The 18,134-nt window shown below is 34.1% G+C and overlaps 1 protein-coding gene across 5 annotated transcripts in view; it reads right to left on the bottom strand.

The window, feature by feature from the left end:
• LOC134530772 (baculoviral IAP repeat-containing protein 6) overlaps positions 1-18,134 on the bottom strand; it is a 328,951-nt gene that overhangs the window by 232,760 nt on the left and 78,057 nt on the right. For all 5 annotated transcript variants that reach the window (XM_063365948.1, XM_063365949.1, XM_063365946.1 and 2 more), the window contains exons 13-15: positions 14,949-15,199; positions 8,003-8,302; positions 2,711-2,965 (exon numbers count right to left, since the gene is read on the bottom strand). In XM_063365948.1, the coding sequence (XP_063222018.1) occupies positions 2,711-2,965; positions 8,003-8,302; positions 14,949-15,199 (806 nt within the window). The remainder of the gene's footprint in view (positions 1-2,710; positions 2,966-8,002; positions 8,303-14,948; positions 15,200-18,134) is intronic.

Raw genomic sequence — 18,134 nt, 5'->3', positions numbered from 1 at the left:
TTCCGTAAAAAAGATTTTATTATGTAGTTTAAAAATTATATTAGCATGCATTTTAATATTTTCTTACGTTGCGTAGGAGATGAATTTTGCAAACTTAAAAACCATGCAGAATCGGTCATGGTCGATTCCAAAACCATTGTATTCTGAATCCCACGATTATAGTGGAATCAGTGGAAATGACCAATTCCGGAATGGGAATCGACCCATCACTAGTAATGCCCAAAACCATACGCAGGGATAATCCTTTTACGGGTAAATACTGTAGGACTGTATTACAGCCAGCCAAATACAAGTAAAAAATTTTGCTTTTTTTACAATCAAGTCTACGTGAATTTTTCTCGGAGCACAATTATTATCGAAAACTATTTTTTAAAAATAGTTTTTAACAATTTATATTTAATGTGTGAATATAAAGTTGTTTGGACTTGTGTATGTTTGGACTTGTGATGTTTTTAAATTTGTGTAAATATGTTGGGACTTTGAGATATTCCTTATATCAAGACTGTGTTTGAACTTCCCGCGCTACTGGCTGCGGTAGCGCCACTAGCTGGCAGTGCCGGCAACTAGTCAGTCTTTGTTATCGCGCCGCTGCGGTAAGTCGTTCCGTCAGGAAGATGGTGTTATCAGTCCACAGTCAAAACAAAAGTAATTGAGGTAGGTATTTAAAAAAACAGCACGTTAGCAAAAGGATGCTAAAAATTAAAGAATCATGACTTTCCACACCGTTAATGAATTTTTTTGGACATACGCCATTGGAGTTTTGCATTATTTGCAGGGTATCTACCAGATCTAGTAAATGAAATTCCCTGATTTTTCCAGGTTTTCCAGGTATAAAATGGAATTTTCCAGGTTTTTTGTAACACAATTACGACATTCCACGAAACTGAAAAAACTGCATAGCAGTACATTGACGGGTATCAAAGTAATTCAACTCACTTAAATTAGTAAAAAAATTACCTTCTTCCAGACGAAGCCAAAGTGACTCATTTGATGACAAATAAAACATGCTGCTACAAATATTTCAAACACTTACTTCTGCAAAAACATTAGTAAAAGGAAGCTCCCATCAATTTTGCAGTGAATCAACTTTTGTGTCTATTGCACTTGCTTCAGAATGAGCCAAATCCAACACTCGAGCCTTCTTGAACTGCAATGCCTTGATCTCCTCTTCAACTCTTCTTTTTTCTGCCTTCTTCTTGTCTGCAGCTTCCTTTTCTTTTTGTTTTGTTTGCAGGGCTTTCTTACACCTACAACTAGCATTTCTTACATACTGTAACATAGACTTGGTGATATCAACATGCTCTACACCTCCAGAACTTGAACAAAGTCGTACACTTGTCTTTCTGCAATCAGTGTTTCTTCCTGCAAGTTTTCAGTTAGCAGATTAGAATTCACTGAAAATCCTCTTTCCAATTATGCAGGAAATTCCCTTGGTAAGTTTGTACTTCAGGGGACTTTTGTCTTGAAGTTTTTTTACCATAACCTTTGGACAAGTCCTAACATCATTTTTCAGTAACAGGACAGACTTTTCTGGTACTTTCTCTTTCTTGATGTCATAGCGTACTGCATAACCCAACTTGATATTGTTAGCAGTCAATAGATTTTCCTGGTTATCAACATCCAATCGAGATACATTGCGTTTCTCCCTAAAGCTCTTCAGTACCTATAGTTTCAAAATCTTTCTTACCAAAGCTAATAAAATGTCTACCAGTGAATCATAGAGAAAAGGTGCCATGGGTGCTTCACTTTGGAACATTGTAAGAAACAATTCCAGCTCTGATGCCAAAGAGTGGAAGAATATCAATTTTACTTCTAGAAGATTATCTTCAAGAGCACTTTTCATTACACTGAAAGAGACAGATGAAATAGAAACTTCACTAACAAATTTCTTTAGGTGGGGTAAGGTTTTCATGGCATGCTCAGAAAATGCAGTATTCCATCGGATTGCACAAAATTTCTTGGGAAAAAGCTCTGATCCAGTTATTCTAATGTAATCTGTCCTCCTTGCAGGTACGTGCTTAAACAAATAGTAACTGTGCCTCAAAAAACTAACAATGTCCCATTGTGTAGCAGAAATTCCAGTTTTGAAGGCACCATGGACCATATGAAGCCCACAGCTACCAATTTCTAGCAATGATGGCAAATCTTCACCAAAAGTGTCTGTGATACGTATTTTCAAAGCTAACGAAAATGCCCAGTTTACGTTGAGGGCATCAATAGATACTTAAAATGATATGCACCTGTCGGTATAATCCGAATGTGGGAAGCACATGCTGCAGCACGTCACGTCAGCAGGATAACAGACCAGCTTGAACCAGTTTGTATCACGTGATATGACGCCACTTCCGAATCCGATGGTAAATAAAAGAAAATGGACATGGGAACTGTTCGTTATTTGCCATTCAAAAATAAAAATGAGAGGGGATATACTTGATGCTACGTCAATGCAAGCTGATGAATAAACAAAAAACGTATTGCCAACTACAACCTACCAAACAAAAATGCCCTGATTTTGAAAAAACATTCCCTGATTTTTCCCTGATTACAATATTCTCTGATTTTTCCAGGTTTTCCAGGTTTTTCATGGTCGGTAGACACCCTGTATTAGTTTTGGAAAAATTCTGCTACACCACAAAGTTTAGATTATAAAATATTTTAAACTACAGAGCTAATTTTGAGGAGGTAGAACGAGCAAGCTGTAGCCGTTCACCTGGTCCGAAGCAGCATGTGGTAGGGGTTTGAGCGGGCGCGCAACTCCTCTGCCACCTGGGCCAGCAGCGAGGCGCATGTCTGCCCCGTGGTGGCAGACACATCCAGCGCCATCACGCGGCACAGCAGGAGCAGGAACCAACGGAACGTGCCAGCAGAGTGAACGCTTCCAACGCTCGGCAGCCACTCCAGCAGCGCCTGCAGCACGCAGCCGTCGAACGTCACCGTGCCCGAGTCCAGGGCGCTCTTCATGCCCCTGCACAGAACACACTGCATGTCACACCTCAGTCTGCTTCGCCTCCGTCTCGGCAACCAGTACACCAAGTACCCCAAAACACATGACTAGAAATAATGGAATATAGCATTCATAAATAATATGTACCTCAGAGGCTAAAGAACACCATGTCCAGTTTTGTTTGTATGAAAAAATAATTTGCAACATGTCCACATGTTGGCTACACAAAACTTTTTTTCTCTTAATATTAGTAAAGAGCACTCATGCCATTAAGTTTGAAATGCAATTTTTATATACAAAAGCCTAAAACAATATTCCTCAAAAAAATTATGTTACAAAAGTAAACATTTAACTATTAACATGAGAATACTTTTGTATAATTTAGAATTACAGGATTAATGTGTTTAAATTTCAAGAAGCAATAAAAACCAAATAAATAAATTAAGTTGAAGCATATTGAATACTATCTCTCCTGAAAAGTTACAATTTTGCAATAGGATTAAGATTTTTTTTGGCCTTCAAACCCTATTTTTTATCCCTTGCACTAATCCATGGTTGTATATAAAATATATATTCAAATGAATTTGATATTAAGGAAATTTCATAATTTTTAAATTTCAATTCCTGTTTTTACTGTAATAGTTCCTTTCATAGAAAAATGTTTTGGCCAAAGGATTTAGATAATGTTCAGAATATGTGCAATAAATTATAATTGATTTGATAATATACCTACTAAACTTTTTTTGTCTTTCTGTACACAGTATGGAATTTTTATTTATTCTTTTTATTCCAATCTTTGGATTTTCCAACCCTTGCATTAATGGTTCATCTTAAGTTTCAGACCAAAGTTCTAGATAATTTTTAGAAGATTTACAGTTTGTTAATAGATTTTATTGTTTACCTAATATCGGAGTTTAGAATTTTTTTCGGTCCGTCGGTCCATCGGTCCGTCGGTCAGTCAGTACTTTTTTCATCTTTCAACCCCTAGGAACCCCTACGAGGCGAGACAGTAAGTCGTCAAGACTAATTGGAAAGGTACTGAACAGTAGGCGGGGCATTACTGGGTTTGTTTACAGCTTACCTGTGTTAAGTAAATGAAGAATATTTTATTTAAGGATTAACTGTCAATGATAACTATAACATGTTTACCGTAATGCAAGAAAATAATGCGTTATGAATATAAAATGGCTACCGATCACAAATGACTGAAATCAATGCATAGATTATAACAAAAAAGGGGGTAATTGCTGAGGAATCACATGCATTAAATTCTCACCTTTTTTATTGCAGTACACCATCACTCAAAAACTTATATAAATGTATTTTTCTACAGTCACCTATACATTTTCCGAGTCAAGGTACTTTATTCTTGAGGCACGAGTTCTCATTTCCTGAGCATTTTTTAATAAATGTAGATTTTTCATCAGCCATAAATGACTGCAGTTCAAACCCTGAGTACCGTGTTTTCTCGCATAATCATCGCACATTTTATTCTAAAATCAAGTTTAAAAAGTAGGAATTCAACGATTTTTCGGGGAAAAAAATTTTTGTTAAGTAAAGTTACAGTGAAACCTCGTTAATAAAATACCGGTTATTTCAAAGTTCGCGTTTATTCGAACACTTTTAATTCCCCTTCAGACTGGGATAGCATATTTAATGTCAATCAATACGGTTAATACGAAATATTCGTTATTATGTGTTACGAAGTAACCTCACGTCCGCTCACGTAGTGTACTATTGTTTTATTATCGGATAAACCGAATGAAATTTTAGAACAAGAATCGCACACTTTAATCACGTGCACGCAGCTTCACTATAATTCTGTTAACGGCAAATAATTTGTACGGTAAATGGTCTACAGTCAAACCTCTATCTATCGAACTCGCATGTATCAATTGTCCATGTTTATCGTATACTTTCTACGGTCCTGGCAAAATTGCCATACAACTAAGGTTAATAAAGTCAGCTTGTACTGATGTTCGAATTATCGTTTTGTCCGCATTGATCGTACAAAATATGTGGTCCCGTCACTATAAATTATAATAGATGATCGTTTAACCATAACGATTTTGCAGAAATAACCATTTCTTAGAAAGAAACCGTCATAAAAACAGTAACGATAGTATACAGTAGTAAAAATCAACTTAAATCTGCAGCCAAGTAATGGAGCACGTAAATTATTAAGAAAAGACAAATGAACAACAACTTACGAAGAAATTGGATGATGTACCATAACTACAGTACAAACCCAATTGTTATCCTAAGATAATTACCATAAAAAGAACTAAAGATTCTTTGTCGATACCATAATTACTACAGAAGCTCGATAGCTACCACATTTGCACTACAGTTACCGTAACAACCGAGATGTATATTTACCGTGACGGTAATGTATTTATTTATGACATAATAAAAATAAAGAACATTATTGAAAAATAGGATGTTAAATTTTTATATGTACGTTTGGCACATGTTGCGAAGAAATAATGCGATCTGAAAAAATGCAGTACTACTACGAAAAGCAAAAAGGGTAATCATGGATTTTTAGGTTATGGCAGTCTCTCTCGTTTTTCAGTAATATCGGCCGAAAATTAACAAGCGTATCGGAAGTCGGCAGATATGCCGATTCAACTAAATATTGGCAAAATCGGCTTCAGTACAGCTCTACATTTGATGACATGAGTAAAAATATTTCAGACTTCAGGATATTGAAAAAGACTTTAATTTCCATGTAGATTTATTGTGCATATGTTTTTTTTTCAAGTGTAAATTGAATTAAGTAAAATACTTCCATTTTTATTTATTTTTCAACTGATTTAACTTTAATGACAAGTAACTGATATATTTCTGACACTAATTTTGAGGTTGAAATATTTTTTAAAAATTCTTAGAGTGAAGTCCACTTCAGCATTAATTGTCTTGAAAAATGTTCTGGCTGCTAGTGATGTAGACACTGATGTCTTGTCTTCCTTCGACAAACTTTGCAGTGCAGTAAAGGACATTTTTGCAACTAAAAAAGTGCAGAAAAAAATCAATGAATTTTTCAAGCCTCTTTAATTCTTTATTTGACTAATTTTCGAGTAAAAAATCAATACTTGATTTTGTCGATTATTATTAATGTGAGCATATGCACCTGTTAATACAAACCTCATTAATACAAACTGCAAAATTTTAGGTCCCTTCAGGTTTGTATTAAAGAGGTTTCACTGTATTCATAAAAACAAAACCCGTTCATGGAAAGTACATCTATTTAAAAATAGGTGGAGTATACAAGAGCATCGCAAACAATTTATATTAATAATTCATTAAACAAAAACCTTTCTTCAACTTCAAAAAGAAAAACCAAACTGTAACATGAATGCAAGCCACTTGAATCTGTGACGTGAACCGACGCGTAACTATTGCCGTAGTACACATTTACCACAAAAGAATGCGGGCCCTCAAATGTAGTTAACTCGGCTCTCGACAGAGAGCGTGCGTTGCATGCAATCGGCGAGATATCGATATTCTACTACGTGCGCGCGCTCTATACGGGAAGCAACATAACCAAACACAAATGATGCCAACTACCGCTGGCTACAATGTTCATAAGCGGTACACTGTAGCGATGCAGATGATTAGATAAAGGAAATAAATTTTAAAACGTCTTTAAAAAAAATTTCACGTCAAACAACTTTGTATTTCCGTTAATTAAATAAGTAAGTGGTAATATCCGAATAAATATTAGATTTTCACTTTAAAATACATAGTTTTATACGGAAAAGATATCTACACCGGTACACCGCGGCGACGCAGACAATCAGATAAAGATAATGTTTAAAAAGTCTTTAAAAGAAAATCTACACGTCAGACAACTTCGTATTTCCGTTAATTAAAAAAGTGGTAATTTCCGAATAAATATTAGATTTATACTTTAAAATACATAGTTTTATACGGATAAGATACGACACAAAGCGCTCGGCATCTAATAGCAGGACCAAAAAAATAATTCGACGTTTACGCGAGAAAATTGTTTATTCCAATTTTGACGCCCAAAAATACAGGTGCGAAATTATGCGAGTGCGACAATTATGCCATAAAAGAGAGTAATAATTTTCTTTCTCACAGAAATTTTAGTTGTAAACTACGTGCAAGATGTTGGTGATCCATTAAGCAACGGCAGATTAACCAATCTTAGCGCTTGAGTAAAGAGTTTCCGGTTTTCTAGCTGGTTAAATTTTCCATTTCATGAGGACAATTCATAACGATTTTTTTTAAAAAGACCAATGTTCATCATTATTTTTCCTTTCTATAGAGGACAGTATTAGAAATTGTTTTAAATCAGTACATACTGCGAATTAAGTACTGTATTATCTCTTTGATATTCTAGTTAAAACTATATCCAAAACGAAAATAGATTCTTATAGTTTGTACCCTCTTGTGCAATAAAATATTATGGAGTTTTTAAGGGCCCCTTTACTTCTCCGCCTTAACCACCGTCGAGGTATAAAACTATTTGTGCATCACAAAATCCCTAAAGAAAACAGCACTTTTGAATAGTTCATGCACAAAAAATAATGTTAGTTAATTCCATTCTTACAGATATGCCTCTCCTGTCCAGAAATATCTCTGGAAATTTCTGAAATATGATCATTTGATCATTATTTACATTTACTTTATAAGATCAAAGTAAAGCAGTGAAAATACACAATTTTAGTTAAAAGGTGAGACTATATGCATAATTATTTCAAAACATTTGTTTATATATAAGTTATAATCACATGGCCTGAAATTCCCCAACCGTCTTGCGCATGCACAAACGTTTGCTGCCAAATCGGAAACAAACATTAAAATGTCTGAATTTATCTATTGCTTGCAAACTGTCTATTAAGGAGTTTTTAAGGTTTCTTCGTGAAATTTAACACATTTAAGGGCTCTTTTTGAATTAAAGACAAATTAACAACTTTTAAAGGATATTAAAGAGCATGAACACTGGTATTGGATTAAACACATTTCACTGTAATATTATTTTGGATTAATCCCAAGTGAAAAATGTAAAAATGTTCAGAGCAGACTCACTCGCTGCAGACGAGGATCAGCTTGACACACTTGTGGGCGATGCTGCGGCCTGACAGGAGCAAGCAGTGCTTGATCAACGGCACCAGCTTCCTCTCAACGATGCGCACAAACTCAACCTGCCCCGACTTGGAGTCTCCTGATGGGCAGCGCAGGCGTGCCAGCCGAACTGATGCCACCCACACCAGGATGTCTATGGCAAGACCCTGCACCACAGGGGACCTGTCTGGTCCCTCCAGGCATGCCAACTTCAGTAACCTTTCTGCAAATGCATTTGACTCCAGCATCGCGCAGCGCTGAATTCTGCAACACATACATAGCTAATTTATATATCTCTATCTACTGATGAGGTAATTATTTACTTAATATATAAGTATATTCAATTTCCAATTTAAAAGTCTGAATTAAATCAGAGTAAATTATAAATTCAAAAATCTAAACGTATTTATGTAAACAGATATTGTTTGAGTTATGTATGCAATCAAGAATGATAATTAGGCTTGTCGAAATCAAAATTCATGGAAACTGTGCTAAATTCATATAACATGAGTCATCCAAAATAAGTCCAAAATAATTAGTGATTTTGTAATGGAACAGAAAGCATTTAAACCCCTTGTTGTTCTCTTTTCAAACTTCTTTCGATAAATTGTGAAAAATTCAGGAATGGGTCGATTCGATTCTCCAATTCCTCGATACCACCGATTATTAAAAAATTTGGGTACTCAGTATCGGGTACTAGAAAAGGGCAAGGTAGGTTAGGTATCGGTTAAGTTAATTAAGTAAATAAATAAATACAGTAGTAAAATATTTTCGTCTGAGCTTTTCTTACATATTTTAATATATCTTACCTGCAGTATGTGCATAAAATACCTAATAATGCTCATTATTATTAAATATTAATTTTATACGAATAAAAATAAAAAATAAAAACAATGTTACCGGGCATGTTTAACCTGTAATTAAAATTCCACGATCGAAGAATTTTATTCCTCACTCATGTATTAGACGTAAATAAATTGTAAAAAGACTAATTAATTTTATTTACAGTTAAGAAAAGTCCATTGTTTTTAGTGAAGAAAGTGACGGTTACGAAACGAGATCACATCATGTGTCGTCACCATTTTAGTTGTGATTCATTCAAGGATGATGGCCTCCAGTATGGGTGTGCGAATAGTGGTTTTTAATGGTCGAATATTTTCGAATCGAATAGTAAAATTTTCGAATAGAATGCGAATAGTTTCAAAGTCGAATAGTTGTAATATATATATATATATATTTTTTTTTTTTTTATATATGTTACCACACTGAACAGTGGCGGGTTTTCATATATTTAGTTTATACAAGATATTTCTGTGAATGAAACCACAAAAAAAAAGTTCACTTAGTATTTTTAAGAGTTATTGAGGACATGAATTTTTATTTCATAAATAATAATAATAATATTTAATAATTGATATCTATTGTTTTTCCTTTCGGTTACCACAATGGAAAATTCGGATAAAAAAAAATGTGTAGCATGGGAAATTAATATCATTGTACTTCAAACACATATTACCGGAAAAACTCCGTGATTAACTTCAATACTCAAAACGAGTATATAAAATGGTTATCATTGAATAAAAATATTTCAAACAATTAATTTTATCGGTTTGTAAACGATTGCAACCGTTCATCAAACATACGGTAGTCGTTGGCATTCCAACTAACTATATTCGTTTGGAAATGGCGTCGTGTTTTGTGTTTACGTTTACCGTCTGGCTTTTGAAACAAGTTAGTTTAATGTAGGATGATTTTAGTTTGGTTTTTTTCTTGAAATGAACCTTTTAAAAATACATTGATGTTATGTTAGTAAGAATGTATAAATACACTAGAGTCCCGTTATAGCGAGGTGTCACGGTTCCGGGTTTGATCCTCGCTATAACCGAATTGGACAAATTTTGGCCCCCAAAAAATAAAAATTAACCGAAAATAGCATAAAAATTGTGTTTAAACCTATATAATTGGAAAATAACAGGTAATATTAACGAAATATTAATTTCTGTGAGCAGATGTGTGAATTCTCTTTAAAACGATACCCCATAAGTACGGATGCGATCACCGATTGCGTCAAAATAACCAGAATACCCTGCCACGCCACGTAAGTATAGCATCTTGGCCCGCGGCCGACACAGCATTGTCCTGCTATCTATTGACGCGGGCTGTCTGCTAGCGACCACGTTGGTTCGGGATGTTGCTAACAGGTGGTGCTAGTGTAGCGCGACGATTTAATTCCTTACAAAAAAGCAGGAGTGCGGCTGCGGCAACGCACTTACGCCTCAAACGTAATAGTCGCTGGAAAACTATACTTTTTTTTCATTTAAAGAAACCTGTCAACTTTTTTAGAAAATAAATTTGGGATCAAACTCAAACCATCACCACCCCTTTCCCGGACAGATACCACAACAACTGACCGAAACAAAAGTTACAAGAAAACTGCCCTAGCGATTCAGAAATAAATACGGTAATGCCTACTAGAGGTGTAAAAGTAACGAAAAAATGTGTACCCGTATGTATTCGTTACTATAACAATTAGTACTCGTTACTATCGTTACGTTACTCGTTACTTCTGATACCGCATAACATGCTATGTTATGTGGCAGCAACGAATCCAGTCGTATTGCGTACGCGTACAGTATGACGTAGCGTAAATAATAATTAATAGAATATAAACAATTAACAATATTTGATAATTAATAGTTTTTGTTAACCAAGAAACAATTAAATCTCATTAGAGCGGCTTTTTAATATTATCTCTTTTAAAATAACAACCAAAAAACGTGAATATACGTGATTATAAAAACAAAAACATACATATTTCTAATTTGTAAATAACACTTTATTACGTTTCTGTTCCAATCTCAAACTTTGTCTACACACGGCACAGATAACTAACGGAAGTTTGATAAAAGAAAGAAAGGATGGGATTCTATTTTTAAAGCCACGCACTTAGGTGGCGACTGCACGGCTGAAGAATGTGACAGGCGTCAACGGCAAGATGTCTAGTGGCGAGCGAGAGGGGTGGAGATAAATCAGACAAATAACAAAAGCGCGCTTCAAGCGACCACGCCGTAAATTCCTCAAAAATACCTCGTTATAGCCGTGTTCTCGCTATTACCGTGCTCGCTATAACGAGATTCTACTGTACTTTGGAAATTACATTAGAAGCTGGTGAAAACCGAAGCTCTTTGAACCACCACAAGAAATAAAACACAGCCATGTAAATATTGGTTTGAATATAAGGCGACCATTTTTACATAAAAATTGGAAGTCTGCTTATTTTCGCACCCAAGACGTCAGCACCGCAAACATTAGTTCCAAGCTGAAAGCTACAGTAGAAACATTTTTAAACAAAATGTTCACGATTTTTTATATTAACTAAAACTTTGTTACATCACACGGGGAAAACGATAAATCCACCCAATATTGCAGTAATTCACAATTGTTTAAAGTTGAAAATTGAAATATTTGCTCTTGAGTAAAAATGTGAATGTTGAAACATCTCAAAATGGCAACCTTTTATTACACATATCATATTTGTACCTTGTGTACAATCACGTGTTAACATTTACATTAATTATTTCAGATTTCTAATGGAAATATTTGTACTAATATATCACAGCTATTTTCAGAACAATTGTTTAAGTTTACAAACAGAAAATGTTGAGAACATTTCGGATGTAATGTTTGGAAATTCATGGCTGCCAATTGTCTTTCCACAATATTTCTTTGTTGTAAAACGAACATTGCCGAACACGTACGAAGACGCCATATTTACAGGAATTTGATTGTTGCTTCAAAAGCTGTTTTAATAATTTCACGGTAATACACTCTTTATTTATGTAAAAACCTTTCAAACAACATAATTATCTTAGATTATCCTTTAAAATTCATGACAGAGACTCTCTATCAGAGAGTAATATGGACAAATATTCGCGGTCACGTCACTGAAGTTATTCAGGGCCGTATGCTTAACCATGGCAGCTAGCCACTTGTTTTGTTTTGTTCCGGCAAGCTACATTCTTTGTTTGCTTTGTTACGTTTAATGCTGGATTCACAATTGAAAAAATAACAGTAACAGTAACAGTAGGTCGTGTGCATAGGATATGAACGCCATGTTTCCTAACCTAACGATTCACAATAGCAGAAAGTTGGTCGTGTGCATGGGAGCAAGGTCGTGCGCATAGGAGTGAAATTAATATATTTTATTTCGGTCACGTACGCATGGCACAACAGCCAATGAGAGAATAGCAAGGTGCTTTTTTTTTGGCGGGACTAGAAATATGTTTATATTTAATAACCATATTTTGGTAAGAAAATGTCGAGATAATAGTAGTATTATCGTTATTTTGAAAGTTAATATGTTTATTTACTAACACCGCTAACAGGTGTCACATAATTCGCGAAATTTCATTGGCTGAAATTAACAGTAAGAATTCAATTGTGAACCGATTTCGCAGTTCGCACAGGTCGTGTGCATGGCTTGCTATGCACTCGCTTAATTTTTTTAATTGTGAACCCAGCATAACACACTACTAAATAGTTTAATGCGGTATACATAAATGCAAAAAGGATTTATCAACATAAAATGTATGTCTAATGAATTTTCACATTAATTTATACCAAAATTATTTCTACATTTGTTTGACCTCCTGTAACTGCAGGTCGCCTTATATTCGGGCCAATATGGTATTCGCAATTATAAATTTTGCTATTTGACTTACGAATGCGAATAGTTCGTCAGTTACTATTCGCAACTATTCGTGTTTACAAATATTTGCACACCCCTAGCCACCACAAAACCTCTGGTGTCCATAAAAGAAAGTCAAGTCGAAACGTATCGATTTGTTGCGTACGGGACAAATTGTATAATGAAAGCAACAATCGATTTTAAAGAATTCTCTGGCCATACCGCCAACAGAGGCTCGTGTTTATTACTTGCAAAGGAAAACAGTAATTCACCGTCGTGCTATTGAGGTTACTGTGAATTGTTTCGCATAATATTATGCTATTTATTTGGCACAAATATTGTTTTGCTAAAACTATTTTCAAATGTTTGGAGTTTGTTAGTAAAACGAATGTTCGCCGACTGTCGTTTCAAATTACGTGGCGAATGGTCTGATATTGTATCAACATGTTTAAGTTTGGCAACATTTTCGCATCAATAGTGAAAATGACAAATATGCATTTGTAATCATTGTAGTGTGCAAATTTCAAGGGACGGTACTTCCAAATCTACGACCAATTTATTGAAGCATTTGAAATCCCGGCACACATTACTACCAGAAAAACAGAGTAAACTTTTGTTTACAGCACTGTCACCAACCAAGTCAAAAGGTACCACAGAAAAAAGTAGTGCTACCTTTGAACCCATTTTGAACAAAGATGTTATGTTATCGGCGTTATCGCCTGTTAAAGAACCCTGTCTAAATGTTGAACATTTTTGTGCACAGCCTAGTACTAGCAAACAAACTTTATGTGAAGATGCTCCTTCACTGGTAGTTGAAAAAAAAAAACCTGAACAATTTTTCCTAAGTTTATAATTATCCTTTATGCATGTTATTATCATTACATAATGCATTCAATTCTTAAGTTGTTTTAATTATGTGACCAGAATTACCAGGAATCTAAAACTGGAATGACCCTGAATCGAGAATCAAAATTTAGGAATCGGTACCAGTATCGGAATCGATAGAAATATGTACTCAACCCATCCCTACTTAAAATTAAAACAAGAGACTTTTCTTGTTTGTTAATTGAGCGACACACTACAGTGAATGTGATAAATATTCTGGAACTGTAAGTTATGATCTAATTTTTACATGCTTTATATTAGCTTCACCTGTATGTTTGTCTGTCCGTCTGTAACTCTGTCTGTCCGTCTGTAGCTCTTTCGACTAAGAGTGAGTGACTCATCACAGTAAAATGTCCCACCCATTTCATTACGTTCGTTAGCCGAGCGGTCTAAGGCGCGCGACTTCTGTGACGTCAGCTTTCGGATTCAAAGATTGTGGGTTCTACTCCCGGCCACGCCGAAAAAAAAAAATGCTTTTTTTTTTCCCGGTAAATTCTAATATTATATCCATACATCTAACTGCAAATGATTCGTAGAGACTTTACCATTTCTTTGTGACGTTGCAACTCCAAATAGTTATCTCAGATGGTAATAGGTAGTGTCGGTAACTCATTTCCCTATGATAATTATACATAAATATAGTTTAAAAAACTAAAAAAACATGCTTTTAAAGAATATCAAACTAAAAAGTTAAAAATAAATATAGTTTAAAAAACTAAAAAACATGCTTTTAAAGAATATCAAACTAAAAAGTTAAAAATAAATATAGTTTAAAAAACTAAAGAAACATGCTTTTAAAGATTATCAAACTAAAAAGTAAAAAATAATTTTAAAATTAAATTTATGACAATAGTATATAAGCAATACTAGTATAAATGAGAAAAAAGCATGGGGCGCTTAATATTCAAAAAATATGGCACAAAGCGCCTCAAGCTTTTTTCTCATTTATACTAGTATTGCTTATATACTATTGTCATAAATTTAATTTTAAAATTATTTTTTACTTTTTAGTTTGATAATCTTTAAAAGCATGTTTCTTTAGTTTTTTAAACTATATTTATTTTGTTGTTTTTGTTTTGAGGAATAATAAAAAAAGACCGCTTTCAACTCTCATTTTAATGAAAAGAACCCAAGGGAACAATTTATCTTTGATGTTGTGAACTATACAAACTTTAAAAACAAACTTAAAAATCATATATAAACAAACTTCTCAAGAGTTAATATGTCTGTTATTTTTTTTGGTTGTATTGCCGGGCCAACCTGGAATGAAACAATATATCTGAAAATTCATTAACATTTAAAAATTAATTTATCCATATTTCAAAATTACAAACATACTTATCATTGGTGATAGAAGTCTGCTTGGTCCTGCGGATCGTGATGGACACCTCGTGCAGCCAGTCACAGCCCACCAGGATCTCCAGCTTCTTGGTGGCGGCGGCCGAGGCCAGTCTGTCCACGCTCGACCCCGAGCCATTCTGCACCGGGTATTCGTCCAGCATCTGGTCCAGCTTACCCTTCCCACTCTTGTACTTCGCCTTTTTCCCAGACGAAGAATACTTCTCCGAATTGAAACAGTTTCTGTTACCCTACACAATCACAAGCAAAACAATGAACTATTTAGATAAAAATTACAAGCTAATACTATGATGTACATTATCATGTCAGGGTTCCCCCCCTCTAATTTAAGCTTTTTTTTTTTCCCCAAGCTTCCCCTGTCCCAACAAAATTTTTTCCCATTTCATCAGTCTTCAACAAACATACATAGCATTAAGAATTGACTATACAATGTTTACCTGTACAATACATAGTCATTATTTAACTTTGCATCAACATTGTATAAATGACACTGGTAGTCATATATATATATATATATATATATATATATATATATATATATATATATATATATATATATCTCTGTGTGTGTGTGTTTGACCAAACTTTGAAACAATACATTATTATGATCAGGGCTGTTCTGATATTCGATACTAGTATTCAATATAATACCGATGTTCAGCTCTTGCTTGATACAAAGGTATCGAAGGTATCAGAAAATATATGTGCACATATTAAATTTTTTTAAATACTTGTTAGACAGATCATTTAAGTAAAATTTATGTTAACATTTACGAAACATTCAGGTTGTGTGTAAATGTGGCCTACTCAAACATTTCGTGGAACGAAATGCACAAAATGACACACAAACCGGCAGAGGGCCAAGCCATGTCTGGCTGCTACGAGGAAGATGACCTCTTCCCCTCTACCTTGTGTTTACTTGACGTCACCTCCCTGAGAGAGAGTAAACTGTTCTTTCAATGGGTTGTAAATTCTAAAAAAGTAAATTTACTGTACTTAATAATCTGTTAAATATTTTAATTAAGATTGGATCGATTCCACATTTCTTAGTTTCCGGTTCTGATCCCACAATTTTCTTCGATTCCAGGTTCAATTCCGATTCTAATACCAATCTTACTTTCTTATTGAAATTATGGCAATTCAAGCAGAAATTTAACCTACAGAACAACACTTAAATATTCCTACATTTTCTGGAAATTTATATTTGAAAAACTTGCAACTATTGCGAAATACATAATTAAACCCAATCAAAAACCATGATTTTATGATCTTGTGGAATTCCTCTCTCCTGCCATGATCTTCAACCGTCCTGATTGTTGTGTTTCAATTGATTCACGTCTGTGAACTTTTATATTGAAATTAAAATACTAACTGATCATGAGATATTTTCTGTTTATTGTGATTCAAATTCACAATAAATTTAATAATAATGCAAGATATCATGAAAAACGGCAAATTAAACATAATAAACAACAGTGAAAACTGAGCATTACGCACAAAAACTTCTTTACACATGGGAAGCAACATGTTATGCACAAAAATAAATGGCATTCAATTTAATGACTATATACCTGTTAATCTAATTCTAACCTAACTTCTTTTGAGCAGAAAATATTTACATAAAAGTATCAAAAATATAACATGAAAATAGCTTTAGTATATGAGATACAAAAAAAAATTGTTTTTGATTAACACTGTTGACCAGCCAGCATTAAATTATTTACTTCAACATGGCGTCACGATTGCTCGTCGACGTTGGAAGTGAAAGATATTATTTTAACGAGTGGAGAGAAAAGTTATATTAATGTTGTATTTATGAAATAAAGCTGTTATACTGAAATGAGTTAATGTTTTCTCCACAATGAGTTAATGTTTTCCACACTTTAGTACAGTGTTACAGATAAATATAGATGATTGCGGTTACAATCTAATTTTGAAATAATTTACCACTTTTTTAGAATATTAGTACAAGGCAAGTTGCGTAAACATTGTTAACATACTGGACGGAAAATTCGCAACTGTAGCAAGAATCAATTTAAGTAAATCTATTTTACATCCAAATTATAGAAAGTTCTAACAAACTACCATTTTAAGTATGATACAATTCTTTACATGGTAAAGTCCTCCTTACAGCTTGAGAATCAACTGTTCAAATTCCAGGTTGAATTAGAGGAATAGAATTTTAATGTTATAGTGTTTGTAAAATTTAAAAATGTTTAAGTTAGTGCCCAACAATATCCCAAAGATGAATGCATGTGGATGCAATAGACATTACTTTCTCACGCCTTGTTAAATGCCCGGAAGTAGAGGTGTGTTATTCAAGTTGAAAATAAGTGATTGATAAAACAGAAACTTAACCAACGTATAATACAGATTAAAAAAGGAAAATAATTCCAGTTTTTTAATGAAACATGGACAGGCACACCCATCACAATGTCCCACACTTCAAAACCACAATGGAGAGGCTGAAACTAAGCTAACTGTAAAGATTTTCAGAGGCACTGTCATATTTTCTTCACTGTATGACGCTGCCATCACGGCAATTTATGCAGCGAAGCTTATCAAATAACTAATGTGAATCAGATAACTCAAAATTCAATTCAAAAAACCAAACTAATTATACATATTAAATATTTTTACTTCAAAAAATTTACTTTCAGGTAAGGCTTGAAATCACAGAGTTGCATGTTGCTTTATACACAATATTGAACTTTCTACCAGGTATGGAATTTGTTCCTGTGTAAAGAAAACATTCAGTTAGTCAAAATATTAGAGCACTGTCAAAATATTTAAGTCAATATACACCCGGCTTCACTCAACCTCTATTTTCAAGGAATGGAATGAAGTTACTGTCGCCATCAACAAGTCTTAACAGACATATCCCATGCCTCTACACCCCAACCTTATCTTATTCGTTATTTATTCTTCAGTAAATGACATACCAACCCTCCCAAAAACAAAAAAGTATGGGAAGAAAGTATTCAAAGTGAAACATAGCTGATTGGTAGGCACACATTGCCTTAGGCACACACTGTCCAACTTCCCTATCATATTTTTAGGTGATAGTATGAATTAATGCATAGCACATGCAAGTAAATAAACAAGGAGATCAAAAGTCCAGTCAATCAGAAAAGCACACATTTCCTTCCAATTTTAGTGAATAAT

This window comes from Bacillus rossius, chromosome 3 (genome assembly GCF_032445375.1).
Source record: "Bacillus rossius redtenbacheri isolate Brsri chromosome 3, Brsri_v3, whole genome shotgun sequence".
NCBI lineage: Eukaryota > Metazoa > Arthropoda > Insecta > Phasmatodea > Bacillidae > Bacillus > Bacillus rossius.
The sequence above is the reverse complement of the archived record's forward strand: the minus strand, read 5'-3'. Positions and strand labels throughout refer to the sequence as shown.